General features: G+C 36.4%; 1 protein-coding gene across 2 annotated transcripts; it reads left to right on the top strand.

Annotated features, from left to right (window-relative positions):
* The first annotated feature begins 92 nt into the window (after positions 1–92).
* On the top strand, positions 93–17,093 carry HDAC4 (histone deacetylase 4). 2 transcript variants are annotated; one of them, XM_066297114.1, is made up of 7 exons: positions 93–650; positions 8,564–8,631; positions 12,464–12,618; positions 12,668–12,931; positions 14,424–14,596; positions 15,065–15,397; positions 15,670–17,093. In XM_066297114.1, exons 1-7 carry the CDS (start codon positions 268–270, stop codon positions 16,769–16,771), a joined length of 2,478 nt encoding a protein of 825 aa, XP_066153211.1. In that variant the 5' UTR covers positions 93–267; the 3' UTR covers positions 16,772–17,093. The 2 variants fall into 2 exon arrangements, with proteins under 2 accessions (XP_066153211.1, XP_066153218.1); XM_066297121.1 differs by lacking the exon at positions 8,564–8,631 and having other exon boundaries at positions 511–650.
* The last annotated feature ends 1,777 nt before the right edge of the window (positions 17,094–18,870 follow it).

The following is an 18,870-nucleotide window of genomic DNA, read 5'->3' as shown; positions in this document are numbered from 1 at the left end:
CCTAACAAAGATAGAACATTCAAGGTAGTTCGCTATGCGCGGCGCTGTCGGCACTTCTATCAATATGTGCAACTCGGCAACGCTGCTGTGTTATTCGCAGTCCTGCGGCGTGTACGTATACCCATATATCCGAGCGTAACTGCGACCGAAATGACCTCACGACACAATAAACTTCGTCAACAGCAGGAATTAATTAACATCGTGTCATTTTTTTACTAGTGTACAGTGTTTCCTATCGGTGGTGGTGCGGTTCAGTGTCGGGTACTGATGTCCTGGGCAATAACCAACAACAAACAGCAGGGGATGGCCGACGGCGAGGCGGCCGAGCGGGAACTCGAACAGCAAATCCTGCAGATTAAGAAGCAGCAACAGCTGCAACATCAGATCCTGCTGCAGCACTTCCACCAGCAGCAACAACACCTCGCCGAACAGCACGAGCAACAACTCAGACGGCACCTAGAGGAGTTCTGGGAACGTCAGAAACAGCTGCAGGAGATCAGACAGCGAGAGCAGCTCGAAGCCCTCAGGAAGAAGGAAAAACATGAAGAGAGCGCGGTGGCCTCCACGGAGGTCAAGCAAAAGCTGCAGGACTTCCTAAGGCAAAGGAGGTCGGGCAATTCGAAGATCGCCCGTCCAGACAATTCCTGCTGGTAAGTTCAAAGGTTGTTATTGCGCTGTTAGTACCGCGGGCGTGTTTGTAAACAAGCCGGATTTTTGCTTAAATTGAACGAGATAGTACCTCGCATAGTACCATTGCATTTCAAGGTTTTCATCTTTATGCAAGCGGCTGCGCTTAATTTTAACAAGAACAATTACTAATAAAAGGAAGGCCTTAGCTTTTTCGTGTTTTTAAAGCGACAGTCCAAAAATGTTGAGTTGGGTATACATATTTGAATAACAAAGACAAATAAACATAGACTGATACCGCTGATAAGAGGTCCGCGGGTATTAAAATATGCATCACATTCATTCAACAACTCATCAGTTATTCCAACAAAGTTGAGAGTTTCTCTTTAGTCAGCAGGAGCACTAAATTTAAACTGCTAAGAATGAAGTAAGAGAGGTATAGAAATCCACTTGTTATGGAGAATATCCTCCATAGCAATCACTCCTTTCCTTTTTTGATTTTTATTTGAAAGGGAAAATATATTAAGTAATAAGGGGTTTTTGGAGATTATTTATTTATTTAAATCGCTATTGTTATGCAAAGGCCATGAACGATTTATTTAAAAAATCATTAACTTAGATGATATGCCATGACCAAAACGCCAAGGATCTAGCCTCCTAACATCATCTGCTTTAAAGTCCTATGGGATGATGTGTTATTTCCTGCCATTGTCATTTACCATCCTCAAAGTCCATTTAATTACTATGGGAATATATATTTGATGTTAAAATTTATATAGCAAAATGCTGTTTTCCGCTCTAATCCATTTATTTGAATACAAAACCTATCTTACACCCTTCAGTTAATGGGTCAAAAGTCTTGAAAACTCAGTTCAAGGTATCTTCACTTAAGGCAACAAACCCATCCATCATTTTCAGTCACCTCATAAATTAACTCAACATTCTCTCTCTAAACATTTAAATAAATTTTGAGAAAATTTTGTTATGAAATACAAATCTGTATTTCTAGGCACCTACATTTTATGTGTGGGACAGTCACTTAAATAACATTTTCATGTTTAAAGTAACTATTTCAAGGGATTTCGTGGAATTTCCCAAATTTTTTCAAAACATTTTTTAGGTATTAACTTAATAATAATTTAGTTTTAAACTCTGATTAAAACATTGCATTTCTAACTGTTTTAAACATGGTTTAAATCTGCACGCTAACAAACACTTTTCTTTTCTTAAAAAAATTATTATGAGAATACGGTGACTATTGACTCTTAAAGTGGGGTGGAATGGCAATTGTCCAATTGGTAAATTATCACAGAAATATTTGATTTAGACGAACAAGTCACATTGAATTTGTCCGGAGATTTTTGAATTTGACCGACAACTTCGATAAAGATAGAAAGAATAATATCTGTGGCGTAAACGGCAGTTCATGCTTTTGGCATATGAAATGAAATCGACTGGTAATTTACCGGTCCAATAGTCGGACAAGTAAAATATATTTTCTTGATTGGACGTTTTACAACCGTACAGTTACGGTACCAATACAGTGGTTGCTTTTCGATTATATTATGTTTTGCAAGTAAATCTTCTGCCCATCCGAAAAACCCAACGAATAGTACGGGTCGACTCAGAACGCTTTAAAAAGAATACTGCAATATCATAAAATTCTCCTTTAACTAACTGGTATGGGTGTGGTAATGTTCATGCAGTGGTATTCTCCTTAAAGCTTTTGGACTCTATGTGTATTGTAGAACCCGGGTCCGGGGGATACCCGATTGGATTGCACCCCATTTATGCATTACTTTTAACCATCTTAAAAATTAGCCTGAAGCTCATTTTATACTAGTTATACAATTTCTTGTGCAAGATATTGAATTGGCCTGGACCCTAATGGGTTTCAGTTTTATCAAAATTACTTAGTGTTTAGAGTACTTTAGATCTTTCAAACGCTAACCTAAATCAGCTTAAACTGTGATAACAGCAGATACTTAAATAAGCACAACTTTCGCGGTCAAATCGCACCCTTAAATAAACATCAAATTCACCTACTTATTATTAAGGGTCGGAAAAATATATTATAAAAGGTCAAGGCTTTTAAGCATGTGCGTGGCCCGCTTACACCAGTGGTTACTGGTATTTAACGTACTAGGAAATTTTCACCCTTTTCCAGCTGTCCATTCAAGCTCGTGTCAGGGGTAATTTTAATGATATCCGAGAACGACCGCTCTAACCCTTGGCTTTTAAGAATAATTGGGTACATTTCAAACTGAAAACAGGATACGGCGGAAACTCGTTTCTCCGTTAAGCATCAAGCATGTCAAATTACAGCACACTATCTCGTCAACTGCCAGCTAGTTTTAATTCACTCACTTATCTACCTACGAGTTAAAAATAGACGGGAGGGCAATTAAATAAGCTATAAAAATAAAAATACGGTCTGTTATTGTGTGTAACCTTCGCCTTCCTAAATGTGAACATGAGCTTGTTCTAGTGGCGCGCAACTGCATTGATTGGATTATGTATTGAAGAACAATTCCATTACAGTAATAAATTATGACGAACTTTAGAATATGTAATCGTTAATCGCGTCTCCTGGACTTCACTTTTTTTTATTCCCTTAAACACGGTAAAATACGGCATCAAAGACCAAAAATCTCAAGTGGGCAGGTTGGAAATGGCGTTGCCAGGACGACCGGAAATTCGCTTTTGACCTTATTTAATAAAAGCGCTATTTCCAAGAAAAGACGATGGAAAGCGAAATGTTTTGTTATTTATATCAGATCAGAGAACGAAAGTTCAAGGCCTCATTTTTTCGTTGACTGCCTGCGCACGTACAAGTCCAGGAACACCAGGTCTAGTCAATGCGCCGGCCCGCGGGTTGCATTTCCAGTAAATTATGCCGCCACCCCCGGGGCGAATAACAATTGACGTCGTAGAACTAAAAATAGACCGGCAACCTGTTTGCAGGGGCGGCAGCCGACAAAACCACTAGACCGCGCCTCGACACAAATAAACAAAGAGCCAACGTGAATGCGAAACGACGAGGACGCCACTGTTTCGCCCTCGCGCTTCTAAATATAGACCAACCCTCGATAAATGCGGGGGCGTGCGTGCCATATTCGATTCCAACATGGACGGTGTTTTTGCTGGAATTCGGAGCACTTAAAAGTTTTATTTGAATCAAATTAGTGAGGAAGAGATGAGACTTTGAGAACGCGAATTTGACTTCCAAGAGCTTTAGAAATCACAAACACTCTCAATTATGAAATTAATGGAAATTTTTATATTATACGTAGTCTCCTGTGAAAATCGAGCACTGTTTTTTTTTTAATTTTGTAACCACTCTAGAAACCGAAGTACCATAAGCATCTTTATGGGAAGGGCGAAATCACTGGTGAATTTTAGTGATCACCTGTAACATCAGAAATTTAAAGGAATTCTTCAAATTTATTATTTTTCTTTTATCTTTTTTTCTCTATTTTTTCTTCCATTAGTTCAGATTTCGTTCATTTGTGGCTCATTTGTTATTTAACGTCCTGTAGTGCAAATGCAACATTTCTTGCACAGATAAATAAAATCTCAATTAGACGCTGAAATGTCAGAAGCATGTCTTGGATGAATCCATCAGCTGGTATCTGTTCGTCAAGTATTTGATGGTGAATAATTAAAGACTTAATCAATGTTTTGCGTTTACGGTTCACCTTTTACTGCTAAGTTTTTTTTGTTGATTCCCCCCCACCCCTCGCTTCGCGCAGCCGCAGGAAACATAAAAAATAACTTTATGGACTTTAGCTATAGATTGGATCAAAAGAGTGAGGCAAACGACGGGATTGTGAATACCTATGACTAGACCAAGATACCTCGACTAAGTGAACTTTCTATGGTTATACATATATGTACATATATGTTTTCGCAACAATTGTTCTTTTTTATATGTAATAAAACGTATAGGGAGAAAGTCTAGGGAATTATCGATACGATGTTAAAAAACTTCTGTAATTTCCGTGTTTAAAAAATGACGTAGTAGGAATGGGTTTTTATTAAAAAAATATGACACTGTCCTGAAGTATAGTTTTTCTTCTTCAACAAATCAAAAGAAAGTTAGCCAACATCGGACGATAAAAACTGATTATATACATATGAGTGTTCTGCTTTTAACTGAGCCACATTATATGTGCATGGGGAATTTTGATAATTTTATGCTTACACAATATGAGAAAATTACACATTTTGGTATGTGACCAATGTTATACTGCAAGTTATTATTTCTTGAAAACAACATTGACACAACTTGTATCTGTCAATAAAATAACCACATTATGTTATCAAAATAGCTACCATTCTAATCTACTGCACGAGCATCTTGACAAATGTGATAATTTACAAGTACTTCTGTTTCAAATTACTTGAGAAATTTACAAAAAAAATAATTTTAAGTGTGAAAAAGTCCACGTTATGATTCAGTAATAGTTCAGGTTAGAAGACGCATGGTTTACCTGGTTAATGCTTGGTTTACCCTTCAAATAATAAGCATGAAGGAGCTTAATCTTATGTTAATGTCATCTTTAATTAATTAAAACCAACTTTTGTCCACTGTGAGCAGAAATCATCTTGATTTTAAATATCAAAAACTAAAAAGCAACCGTTTATTTACCTCCTCGAGAAAAAGTTTATTAAACATTAATTTGCTTACTATTAAGGAGCTGATATTGGCTTAATCTCGAGTGGATATTTTCGATACGTGTTACTAAAATTCATAATTTGGGTCGAATACTTTTAAGGGTGCTCTGCGATAAAATTTAATTTTTCCTTAAAAAAATTAGATCATTGGTACAAACTCCGCCCTAACAAAAGCAACTTCGGCTTAAAACAATGTGCATATACACGTAGAAAGTTAAAAATACCGACTTAACATGTGGTATAAAAATTCACATTGAGTCACGAACGCTCAGTTAAAAGCGGACATTTCTATTAATGAAATTTCCTATTTTTAGTTTGGGTCGCGTTTATTTTTAAACGCTATCTGTCCACAACAGCGTAATCGCGATGTATCTCCCATGTTATGAGCGGGAACAAAGACAAAGCAGAGCCTTTTTGTTTTGGCTTGAAATTCGCAGGGTCGTTCGCCTCCTTTGCGCAAGTGCCGCACTTTTTTTTTCAGAAATTGCTCACCTTTGGCGCTCACTCAAACGAATAAATTATTATCGGAAAGATAGATGGATCTAAATTTAACTGGCCCGGTCAATCTATTACTACATCTAATATAGATGGGTTTGAAGCGTGTCGTTTAGATTTTATTGCAACGTATTTTCAGAGCCAATCAAAACAGTTGCAATATTTATTTTTTCCCTAATTATAACACAGGCGCGTTATAAAATTATTTTTTATTTAGCTTTGGCAACGAAAGTGGGTCATTAGTTTGAATTGAGACACGCAATCGTAAATATGCTATAGAGGGAAAAAGAGCCTTCTCAAACCACGTCGAAAGAGTGGTTGTAAAAATTTCCTGTGCACTGACGTCAGTGGAAGTGGAATATAATTAGGATTCTGCTAACCCAGGTGTTTGTACTTGGAGCAGGTTCAAGTAAACAGTAAAAAATTGAATCCATTAATCATACAATTATTTTCCTACAATTTATATTTACAACTTACTAGAAAAGCAGATAATTTACACTTAAACATCGGGCTTGTTTTGAGGAAGAAATTGCCTTGAAATTACAAAGTTCCAGCTTTCATTGAGCTTGCTTCATGGGAAGAAATAATTTCATTCATGCAAAGGTTACCTACCTTGAGTTTCACGTACTTATAAAAGTGGGAACATTTTTCTGTGGAAGGTTTTGAGCTGACTAGAAGTGAAAAGGATCCTTTGCAAATATCCAAAAATTGAAACTTACCGTTAGGCCTAATTTATCATTTATGAAAAAAGGACTCCTATTTCCTTTACAACCACTGGAATTTTCGGTTTCCTAATCAAGTTAGCAACATGTTCTACTCGAAAATATGACAATTATTTCATTTCGTCCTTGTGGAATGGTTATTCTATTCTACCTTCCAAAATCAAGGAAAAACAGCTATAAATTCTTATTTTTCATGAAAATTGAAAAGGGACAGTGTACTATTGAGGAAAATAAGAAAGCGCTGAAAGTGGCTGTAAGCGGTAAAAGTTTTGTCATTTGTCAAACAAATGTCGATCGGTAGTTCATGGTGGCACAGGATCGTTAAATTGAAACAATTTACAATTGGTATCCTTATTTATTTTATTAACTTAGAGAAAGAGGAAGCTAACGTATGGTCGAAATGTGGCCCGGCTATACGAATACAGTTCATAACTGATATTCACGTCGCGTTTGGGTCAGACAACTGGACAGTATCGTAAGCAGACACGGACTTCAAATTTTGCATTTTAATGTTATTATTGTTTCTTTTACTTATTATATCTAATTGTTGATTTTCACAATTGGTTCAGTAACATTTTTAATGACATTTTTTAGCACTTGTTATATTTAGTAATTTAAATCCAAGGACTTTGCAAATAGACCTTGTAAACCTTGTAAACATTCTTATGTATTTCCAACAAATTCGGTAATAAAATTGTTTTTTCAATAAGTTAATACTCACTTTCTGAGACATTCCGATTATCACAGAAATAATGTCGTTTTTATTTCAGTAGCTGATTCTTTGATAGTTTTCTTCTTGACCTCCTAATCATTGTCTAGAAAATAATGATTTAGCGTAATTCAAAGTTGCAATAATTAATAATATACCGCCTACAAGCAGTATATATATATATAATTTCAACCCTTTTATTTTAATTTGTGCTGCAACTCTTCAGCCGACAATTTTATTATATACAATGCTTGCTAGAAATGTTCAATATCGGATCTCACAAAAATTTTCATTTTTTTTTCTGTGCTTTGTTTAGGATCAAAGGTGTCATTACAAGACAATTTTCTTGCATATATCTATATCCACATTTCCCACCGATCAACCATGTATATATCACTCATTATTTAAAACATTCACTTAACGTGTAATGGAAATATTTATTGATACAATTTATTGAGAATTAAAATCAGCCTTGACTAGGTGTACCTATCATTGCCACAAAAGCATGCAGGTTATTTTTATCATTAGTTAATATGCGATTACGTAGCTTGTATGGGTATTACACATTGTACCTCATAGAGTTTGTATATCGACTCGTCCGTAGAACAGATACGAGTTTTCAATTAAACCAGCACAATGCTTTATAAATAGAGAACAATAAATCTATACCTGTAAGAACAATGAACTTGCTGTTCATTGTTGGTGATGCGGAATCAAAATTTCATTTCGTAGATTGGTAATTATTTCAGTTAGATGAGGCGATTACCTTGAGCTTTAGAGTTCTAGGAAACTTGCTTTTTGAATTATTTAGTAGTGACAATTAGTTTCCGGAATTCATTGTGTTTAATGTTAATAATTGGGGGTTTCATGTTCTTTCTATAGGTACTGCAATTGCACCGTGATTTTTCCGTAAAATTGCTATTGCGTGCAGCAAATTTATTTTTTTAAATATATATTTGTAAGGTGTGCTCGTCAGCCACGTATGTGATTTGCCAGTAAACTTATCGCTCCATCGTTGACCCCATTGGTCATTAATTATAAATATTGATTACCCTGGATTTTCAAAGCGAACATAGCCGCAAAGTATTCGGCCCTTATCTGAACCATGCCGCACTAACGATGGTCGAAGTCTTATCAAATAGTTCAATACGTTTCAAGGTTAAAGCCAAGCTTAAAGTCATCTTGGTATCAAAGTGACTTTAACGTGACTTAGCTAAATATAGACATCATTATGCACACTAGAAATTGCAATTTGTTGGTCTTTATCCTTATCGAGTCCAACTTGTATTCAAACATTATTGAATCGAACGTATTCGTCTTTTTTTCGTTTTAGGTCGGAAGGCATGGATACAGCATCAGACTCCTCGACAACGAATAACGATTTTCCATTACGAAAAACAGGTAAAGGTCTATTGTTTGATGGTGGTGTTTCGTTCAAATAATTTAATGTCTCCCCGAGGGGCGGTTGCGTATATGCGTAGATCAGAGGTCGAATAGCTTACGAACCTTTATATATGGTAACGTAACAGGGTGTCCCATTAGTGTTTCATTATACATCAAGAGGTGATAGTACATTGAAAAATCATGTGGTTACCCATATAAACCGTATTCCACTGAAGCCTCACTAGGAAGATATAGGATGTTAAAGTTTTATTAAAAAATAACATTTTTATCGATATCTTCAAACCGTGTAATTTATGTAAATGAAATTTGGCATGTTTTGACAGTTACTATAGACGCATTCGTTTATACAAAAGGTTATTTTAAATATAATCAGTGGCGTGCGGATCGGCACTTCACCGCATGTTTTTAATGAAAAAATGATACGCCACTGGTTTTCCTAAAAATAAAAATTATATTTGGAAATTTCACTCCTTTAGAAAAAATGCTCGCTCAACTCTTTTTTTGTACTACGCGCATTGTTTGCAACTAAAAAAAATGAAAACAATTTACATGCACGATATTCCTTAAATGGTTCTAATAATATTGAATATGTTCTAAGTTTATTTATTTGCCATAAAATTACAGAATTTTTTCAAATTGGAGGTCATTTTGGTCAAGACATAATTGAGCTCGCCTGTTAATTGATGTTCTAATACGTCGAACTATTCCAGGTGTGTTTTGAATTTGTGTGCAGGCGGCCGTCGCCCTTGCTAACAATTCCACTTCATTTTTTATTTTATTTTTTTACTGGCAAAGGATGCATCCAACGAAAAAGAGTCAAGTGAGCATTTTTCTTCTAAATGAAATTAAATTTACAAAAGCAATTTCTATTTAAAAAAAATAGTGGCGTACTATTTTTTTCTTTAAAAATGTGCTGAGATGTATCCGTTCATGCGTCGGTAGTGAAATTAAAAATAATCTTTTTGCTTAAACAAATGCGTCTAAATTAACTGTCAAAATATGCTAAATTTAGTTAACATATACCATGCGGTTTTGAAGATATCAATAAACATATAATTTTCAAATAAAATTTGAACACCTTATATCCTGCCAATGAAGCATTTTTGGAATATAGTCTTCGTTGGGAATCACATTGTTTTTCAATGTACTATCACTTCCTGAAATATAACGAAACATTTATGGGATACCCTGTATATGTCTCGATACTTGAAACAATCTTGAACGGATTTTGTATGTTTATTTTCGGAATGAATTTTCTTTAAAAATAGTATGACGTCTAAATGATACATGAATACAATTTAACAAATTCATATACTTAAATAAATTGTTTGATAAAGACCCATTGACTTCGATGGCTCTCAGTTTAGTTCTAGCTGGTCTTATAAGAATATGGACGGGGCTAACTTCAATAGAACAACTGAACATTCTACAACGTAGCTGTTTTTTAGTTTAATCTTCCTAACTCTGGACATATGTTGTACGACTAAATAAAAGCCAAAAATTTTTGATATACAGTGGCGGAAATATAAATAAGAACGAGTTGAAATTTTCAGAAAAGTGGACGTATTGATAAAAAGAATTTTAATAGAGGTATTAAGATGTTTGTTCATTGAAATGAAAATATTTATGTATTGTAATTTTATTACAAAAAAAAAACATTTTTTTACAAAAAAAATAATAAGAAATTATCATGAACATGATACTTTCTGAATATTGATATTGATTAAATTAATTGCAAAACACTATCGATACATTTAAATAAATATAAATATTTTCTTGGATAACCTTTATTTCTAATGGCTTCTGGACAACGTTGAGGTAATTAATTTATAAACTTTTGGTATCGTTCCTGTGGTATTGTATATCAAATCCGTTGAATTTTTTCATACAATTGAAACAAATTTATGTGTTCATTCCTTAGGGCTTGCTTTACATACAACTACAAATTTTCAATGGGATTCAAATCCGAACTGCAAGCAGGCCACTTAACAATATGAATTTAACTCTACATTAACCAGTCCTTCACAATTTTCGCTGTATGTTTGGGATTGTTATAGTGGAATTGCCAGATAACAAGTAGATTTTTTTCTGTGTAGGGTGGCATCACATTTTAAAGAATATCTAGATATTTATGCATATCCAACATACCATCGATTTTTACCATTGATCCTACGCTATATCAAGACATAAAATCCTACAATTGAATGTTTCCTCCCCCATGCTTAATGGTCATTGTGGTATATCTTCAATTGAATTCCGTGTTAAGAGGTCATCTGACATAAGCTCGACCATTAGAAGTCAATCTGTTAATTTTAGTTTCGTCCGATCACAGAATATACCTCCACTGTGTAGGTGTTCATTCAATATGACTGTTCGCAAATTTGAAACAGGCGGTTCTATTTTTCTCTGTCGTTAAAGATGTTTTTCTGGCAACCCGTCCAAACAAGTTATTTTCATTCAAGCGTCTTCTAATTGTTCTTGTGGACACTGTAGGACTGTCATTGTTCAACAATTCCTTTTGCAGTTGACTTGAAGTGAGTTTTGTTTTTTGTTTTGCATGAATTATTATTTTTTAATCAAATGTCTTGGTTATTGTTCTCTCCTTTTTTTTTCTTATAGGGTTTTCTAATGTTTGCTGTAAGTTAAAGTGTTTAATTGTGTTGAAAACCTTTGTTTTTGAACAATCTAAATGTTCAGCAATTTTGCTATAAGACCAATTTTTATTCACTAATGATATTGCTTTCCGAAAACGAGAAACACCGTGTTGTTTTCTACCCATTTTTGCTTTTGTATGTCCGATCTAATGCACAAGCACCAACAAACGGAATTAATAATAAAGTATTTTCAAATTGTTCTTATTTATTTGTCCTGAGGATTTTTATTTATTTTGTCGTATGGTATGTTGTCATTGACAATATTAGAAATGTTTATCGGAAGTGAATATTTATTTAACTAAATCATTGTAACAAAAGATTTTTTAAAGTTTCGATTATAGTAAATTAATGTTACATGTTTTGTCATCGTTTTTATTTATGTGGCTACCACTGTATGTATATGATCGGGATGGAGAAACTCACACCGAAAAACAGATACGTCGTACGAACTACCATAATATCAATGAAATTGAAGTTAGCTCCATCCAAAGTTAATTAGAAATAAGTTGTAAGCTATCAAAGACAATGAACTTTTATCGATCATTTGCCTTGGGCTTGTGAATTTTTCACTCATGTACGGTTAAATAGTCAAATCAATTCTAAAATCCACTTCTCAGAATATACGTATAGAGTCGGTTGAGGATTGTCTCAAAAGTTCGGTTGCATACGTTATAACAAGCAGAGAGAAAAAACTGGACGAGGTAATCGCCTGATTATTGTTGTGACCTTTCACGCAAAAGGGTCGAAAAAAGCTTCTAGAATTGTTATTACGTGATTAATATCAGGTGCAGTAGTTAAAAGATTAATGGACAAGTACAAAGTACAACCCTATAGTGCATGATTTTATAAATTTTATTCCTGTTTATACCCATAATACCTTGTCCAGAGTTTAAGGCAAGAGCCTCAGAAAGCTGCAGGTTATTTATGTATATAAATTATAATTTTATATGTCAAGCGTCAGGGTTATAATAAAATTAATAAATCGATAAATAATAGCATCGCTCTTAGGTATGGCGATTTCCATTAGAACACGCTAATCAGTCCACGTTGACTTATCTTTTTAGCTGCTTGTCGCGTATTCATGCAAACTAATTACGAATTGACACTGTAAGTTGGAAAAAACTTCGAAATTTCATCGCAATGTCTCTAGAAGTTATGATACCACGATGTTACAGCCTCCGAGCCTAACCTGCTCAAAGTACGCTTAAAACAACGCGTCATGGAACGTAGAAGTAGTCCAATGAGTAAAAGACTTCCGCCATCGCTCAAGAAGAAGCTTTTGAGCTCCTGCCTGCCGCCCAGCGAATCTCCGCCTCAGGAACCACCCAAGGTAATACATCACCGTTGGAATTTACCACGTTTTAATGGTAAATGTGCAGGAGTTAAGTCCACCGTGCGAAGCCGAGGAATGCCAGCGATTGCCCCTGTTTAGCAGCCCCTCGATGCCGAACATCTCGTTGGCGGCCCATCACGTGCTCACGCCAGATCTGTCAGAGGCGGCAGTAAGGGCGGCATGCACCGCCCGTCTGGGAATGCCTTTGACCGGACAGATGTTGCCTGGTACTTTGCCTTTTTATCCTTCGTTGCCTGCTATTGATAGCGAGCATGAAGAAACGCCTCTAGATACGATTAGTGAATTACAGGTGAGTGACTTCTGGAGAGGCCCTGAGGGCCGCGTTAAAATTGGTGTCTTGGGCGTATACTTTTCCGTCGCCCCGTTGCTTTCATCTCTGGGAGAACAGGGTCGTACTAAGTTGAGTTTAAACAAACATCGAATCTAGGAATATCAACTGCTTGAAAAAATTGTGGCCGTTCCTAAAATGAATTAATTTGATTTTTGAGGTACTCAATTTACAAAACACAGTCACAGATCTTTAGTACCATACAATTCTCCTCTACCAGAATTTGTTCATCTTCCAAATATTGCAATTTAACCACAGCCCGGGAAAGTGCAAGTCTGCCTTCTGTTTCGATGAAGTTGAAGGCAATTTTTTTCTAAAATTGTTTGTGTTCCTTTCATACAAACCCAGACACGAATCTTAAGGCTTTGGGCCCCTATATGGATGTTAATTCTGGCAGTTTCGAGTAGAGTTTCTCAAGGGAGTTTGGGCCACTTATTACATGCTAGATTCTCCAACATCTAGAAGTTCATTAGGCTTTTAAATTGGAGTGATTGAGACTCAAACATGTGTCCAAAAATTCTGTTTTCCCAGCACTGATATGTCCGCTACAAGAAGACGAAACGAATTCCAACACGCTCTCCATTTAGATTCAATCCGAATTCTCGGAAAAATTACTATATTCTCTATGGGTCTTCTCTGAGTTTTTGAATATATTTCATATAGAATGTTAACGACCTTTTTCGTACATCTAATCCAAAAGTCGACATAAAAATCTCCTTAAGCCGCAATTGCACTACATTTTAAAAGAGAAATTCAAATCATGCAAGTGCTATAATCGAGGCCTTGGAGATCTTTATAAAACTCTGGAAATGTACAAAATTGATGTTCATCAAAAGAAACGTTGCAAAAAATACTTGAGAGGTTTTAATCATAAATCTCATTAAATTGTGAGAATATCATGGAATATTCACGGTCAATCCATAGCGATTCATAAGAATTTGTTGACTAGAAACTATACTTCGTTTATGAGAGTTCAAAATACATCGATTTCACACTAAAAAATTTAAAAAAAAAAAAGAAAAATTGCGGATTTTATTTGTTTAAACTCTCATTTTTCACCACTAACATATCGACCTACCTCTTTCTAGTAAACACTATTAAAAGACAAAAGATATAACGGATGCACTAACAGCGTCCAAAGTCTACTTTACTATATACATACTTAGATAGCAGAATCGTTGTATCATAACTGTTGCCTTCCTCTCTGCCTAACTCATATAATAAACAAATATGACAATGTGATGCGGGGTTGGTGTTGCTGAATGTGATTAGATAATATTGACACAGTGGTGGTAAATGGGAGTTTTAACAGTAAAAACAGCAATTTTTCACAGAAGTTGAATAAATTTATGTTTTGAAAGGGACTAAAGATATAAATTTACTATCAGATGCTTCTTGACTAAAACTTAGGCATTAGGGGAGAACATAAGAAATAAAAAAATAATTTTTTAAGGAACCTCAAGTTCGGGGAGTAATACGACCCTTAGGAAGGACTCAGTCATCCCCCTTGCCTCTGGGTCATCCTCTCCTTCGTGGGCCCCTGCCTCCCGAGCCCGAACCGCCTCAACCGCCCCCCGAGGAGCAGGAGCAGAGGGATTTGGAGCTTCGAGCCAACGAATCTAGGAGGTAAGTCGATTATAAAGCAGGGGGTGGATTTATGGTAAATCCTTTGTCCAGACGCGCCGCCGCTGGTTCTATTTTCGGACCGGTAGGTGGTCGCCCATACACTTTATCGATTCGGCTATTTTTAGAGGGCGCCTTCAAGGCCGCTCTCCATGGACTTTCTTGAATAATCCGAATTGAGGGAGGCTACGCGACGACACGCTGTTATTACATGACTGCGTTGTCTAATGGGGGGCTAAAATTATTCCCACTCAGTTCAAATACTTAAAAAACGAACGGAACTGTTGATAAAGTAAATCAATATTTTTGGAAATTTTGATTAATTGTAATTATCGTTTGTTTTTTTGTTTCGCGGACATAGACATGTACTGGACCTCCATTTGATGGGGGCTCGTGAATAATTCTAATCAAATCGGTCTAATAAATATAAGGCTTGACTCATAAATGACCTTGCTCTTGTTTTATTCTCAGTATCCGCCCATTATCTCGAGCGCTAAGTTCGCCGGTGGTCCACCTAGGTGCGCCCGACGGGATACCTGCGTTGACCAGGCGTCGGGCCTCTTCTTCCCCCACCACCGGTTTAGCGTACGACAGTCAAATGCTCAAACACGCCTGTGTGTGCGCTAACAACATCCTTCATCCTGAGCATGCCGGCCGGTTGCAGAGCATTTGGTCCAGATTGCTTGAAACCGGATTGGTTTCCAGGTGCGACAGGCTTCGCCCTCGGAAGGCTACTACGCAAGAGTTGCAACTATGCCATTCTGAGACGCACGCGCTATTATATGGTACCAGCTCGCTCAACAGGTAAAGTCCAATCAAATTTAAGCGTAGTTGACAACACATTTACATTATAAGTTCAAGGGGGTTCAATTACTGTGAGTGAGGGTGCAAAATTAAATTATTGCACTGTATTCAGTTGAAAAATTGAAAGAAAGAACAATGCAAATTTTACGATTTATAGTTAGGAGCGAGTTTCGGATAGTCGATTCAAATTCTTCAAGTGAAAAAAAATCAACATATAAAAGTAAAATCGAACATGCTGACCTGCGTTATTGACAAATCTATGTTATTTGCAGGCACAAAGTGGACATGAGCAAACTGAGCGCTCTTCCCGTGAACGCATTTGTCCGTCTGAATTGCGGAGGAATTGGCGTTGATTCGGACACTACCTGGAATGAGCATTATACCGCGCCCGCAGCTCGCATGGCTGTGGGAGGTACCGTGGACTTGGCAGTACGAACCTGGACCGGAGATATTCGGAACGGGTTTGCCATCGTTCGTCCACCAGGTCACCATGCCGAACCTCAACAAGCCATGGGTTTCTGTTTCTTTAATTCTGTGGCGATTGCCGCTCGCGTGTTACAAAAAGAACATCGAGTGCAGAAAATACTTATTTTTGACTGGGACGTACACCACGGAAACGGCACTCAGGTAATCTTCTATGATGACCCCAGGGTTCTGGTGATTTCCATGCATCGGCACGACGATGGAAATTTCTTCCCAGGAACGGGGGCGGCGAATGAATGCGGCACCGGGGCGGGCATGGGCTATAACGTAAACATAGCATGGTCTGGAGGTTTAAGTCCTCCGCTGGGGGATGCGGAGTATTTGGCAGCTTTTCGGAGTGTGGTGTTTCCGATCGTTAAAGAATTTGACCCCGACGTGATTTTGGTGTCGGCTGGATTCGACGCCACCGACGGACATTTGCCCCCGTTGGGCGGCTACCGCGTTTCTCCCGCGTGTTTCGGTTACATGACAAGACAGTTGATGCAATTGGCGCATGGTCGAGTAGTGCTGGCGCTTGAGGGAGGGTACGACTTGACCTCAATATGCGATTCAGCGGAAGAGTGCGTTCGCGTGCTTCTAGGAGACGCTCCCTCACCTATTTCGCCCCTGGAATTGGCACGTTCTCCTTGCGCTAATGCCTCCCTCGCATTACAAAAGGTGTTCGCAGTTCAAGCAGCTCACTGGCCGTGTTTACGAGAGGCATCCAAGACAGCCCTGTGTTCCTTTACGGACGCTGTGCGTACGGAGAAGGAGGACAAGGAGACCATCACCGCAATGGCTAGCCTGTCGATGCAACACACCCCCATGGTGACGTCTCCGATTAGCACTCATTCGCCCCCCGCGTTCCTCCCTGGCAGTCCTCACGCGGCTGTGGGTCGTTACCCTGCCTGATGCGATCCACGGAGGAGGAGAGGCACAGGAATAAGAACGGAACATTCCCTACGGCGCAGTCACTGCTCAAAGTGACGACGGCCATTTTTAAATTAAATTTTAAGATCAAATCTACCGCAAGTTTATTTTTGTTATAATCTATTTGAAAGATGAAAGTTTTTAATAAAGAGGATAAAAATCGTTTTATTTTACTTTATCGATTGTTATTTTTATTTATTATATAGACGAGAAATGTTTATATATTAATGGTGAATATATTTACAGAAATTATATTGAATGTTTCAACAAGGAATCGTGATAATAAAACCTTTTCAAAAAGAAAGTATTGCTGTTGTGCTTAAATCCCTTGTGCCCTAATTTAGTTTGTAAACCCAGTTATTAGAGGGTTAGTCATCAAAATAAAGAATTATTAGTAAGTGACGGATTAATGAGGTTAATCAGTCATAGCGGAAAGAAATCAGTTCGCGCATGCAAATTTGTCATAATTCCTCAAAATTTATCTAAAGGAATCTCAACAATTTTTTTAAAGTTCTTATCAATAGTATCAGCATGAGTAAACGGAAAGAGTGAAATAGTTTGTGACACACGTGTCAAATACTAGAAACTGCATGAAAAGTATACAAAGTCCATATTTAAAAATTTGGCTTAATGATAAGAGCTGCAATTCCAAGATGCTTTATATCTTTTGTTTTTTAATTACAAATTCAATTGAGCTATTTGATCAGCTGCAAGAATGTGTTTGAATGAAACCGCCAAGTGTAAACAAACTTTGCAAATTATCTGGAAATTTGTTGCAAATTTGAAACGACTGCTATAAAGAGCATCCTCAATTCCTTAATAATTTTTCTACGATAATGATACCTATATCTTTAACAAAAAAGCTTCATTTTATTTCTGATCATCGTCACTGCAACTGCTAACCTGAACTATTGTTTATCAAAGGTTCAACATATAAGAACAATGTGAAAAATTGACGTAAAGTGAGATTCATACTAAATATTTGTAATTACTAAGGCAAATGCTCTCAGAGCATTTCTTAGAAATAATCTTAAACAGGCCTAAATGCTCGATAATATTATTCGGAAAATGAATCGGAACGGAATCAATTAAAGTGAAAGGTTCTTAATCAGGTTCCCTCAATGTTATTGATGGAAGAATTAATAGTATTATTAGTCATCATTCACATAGTTTTACACATGCCCTTTATTTTCTTACATGATTTCAAGATGATAGATTTCAAAGATATATACTATATATTTATAGCATATATAGTATAATCTATATTAAATCAATATAAAATTATAAGGTCTTTAAAGCACACGTAACATATTGCAAAACACAATGGTTCTTATACACAAATATTATAGAAAAATTTTTAATGGAAGTGCATTAATAATTGACGCATTTATGTGTCAAGAAATGCTATGAATATGTCAAAGTGCTGAGTCATGTGGAAATGCAAATGTTTATAATTGTTTGCTTAATAACCACACAGGTGCCATAAAGACCGTTTTATTTTAAAATATTTACAATGGTTGGTTTAATGACCTTTTCTGATAATCGACGTTTTACACATATAATGAATGCGTACTAAAAATATTTATAGTGATTGCTACATATATGCTTTGAAAATCTCATTACTAATTGAAATATAATGGAAATGGGTTTCTTATTCATTGACTTAATAATAACTTACTCGATGCAGAGTTTTGAACAAGCACGAAGCTTCAAATTTTTCAATTATGTACTTACTTCAATTATGTATGTATAGACACGTCCTACGACCCATCAACCATTTGGAAATTGGGGAGGGCGAAAATAATTATATGTGCTCAATTGCAGATACCTAATTATTGAAGGAATCCCACAGCACACGAGAGACCAGACTTCAATGCGGAACAATAGGTCTTTCTGTACTTTCAATTCCGGCACTACACGTTTCTGCCATATTTAATTACCTAGACGTTCTAATTTTAGATATATTTTTCTGTAATAATGTTATTCCATATTATTATAGTTCTAGCACTTTTAACTCGGCCTATCTTTTATTATTTTGAAAGTGCTCCAAATTGGGGGTTCCTAAAAATGCTTTTCCAGTT

The sequence above is a fragment of the Euwallacea fornicatus genome, chromosome 2 (genome assembly GCF_040115645.1).
Source record: "Euwallacea fornicatus isolate EFF26 chromosome 2, ASM4011564v1, whole genome shotgun sequence".
NCBI classification, from domain to species: Eukaryota; Metazoa; Arthropoda; class Insecta; order Coleoptera; family Curculionidae; genus Euwallacea; species Euwallacea fornicatus.
Note: the sequence above shows the minus strand (reverse complement) of the source record. Positions and strands in the feature narration are given on the sequence as shown.

Bases quoted from the DNA above. Each gene is read 5' to 3' on its own strand.
- HDAC4 (XM_066297114.1), top strand. From the start codon at position 268: ATGTCCTGGGCAATAACCAACAACAAACAGCAGGGGATGGCCGACGGC. The intron at 12,932-14,423 runs GTGAGTGACTTC...TAATTTTTTAAG, and splicing joins ATACGATTAGTGAATTACAG to GAACCTCAAGTTCGGGGAGT. The intron at 14,597-15,064 runs GTAAGTCGATTA...TTTTATTCTCAG, and splicing joins CGAGCCAACGAATCTAGGAG to TATCCGCCCATTATCTCGAG.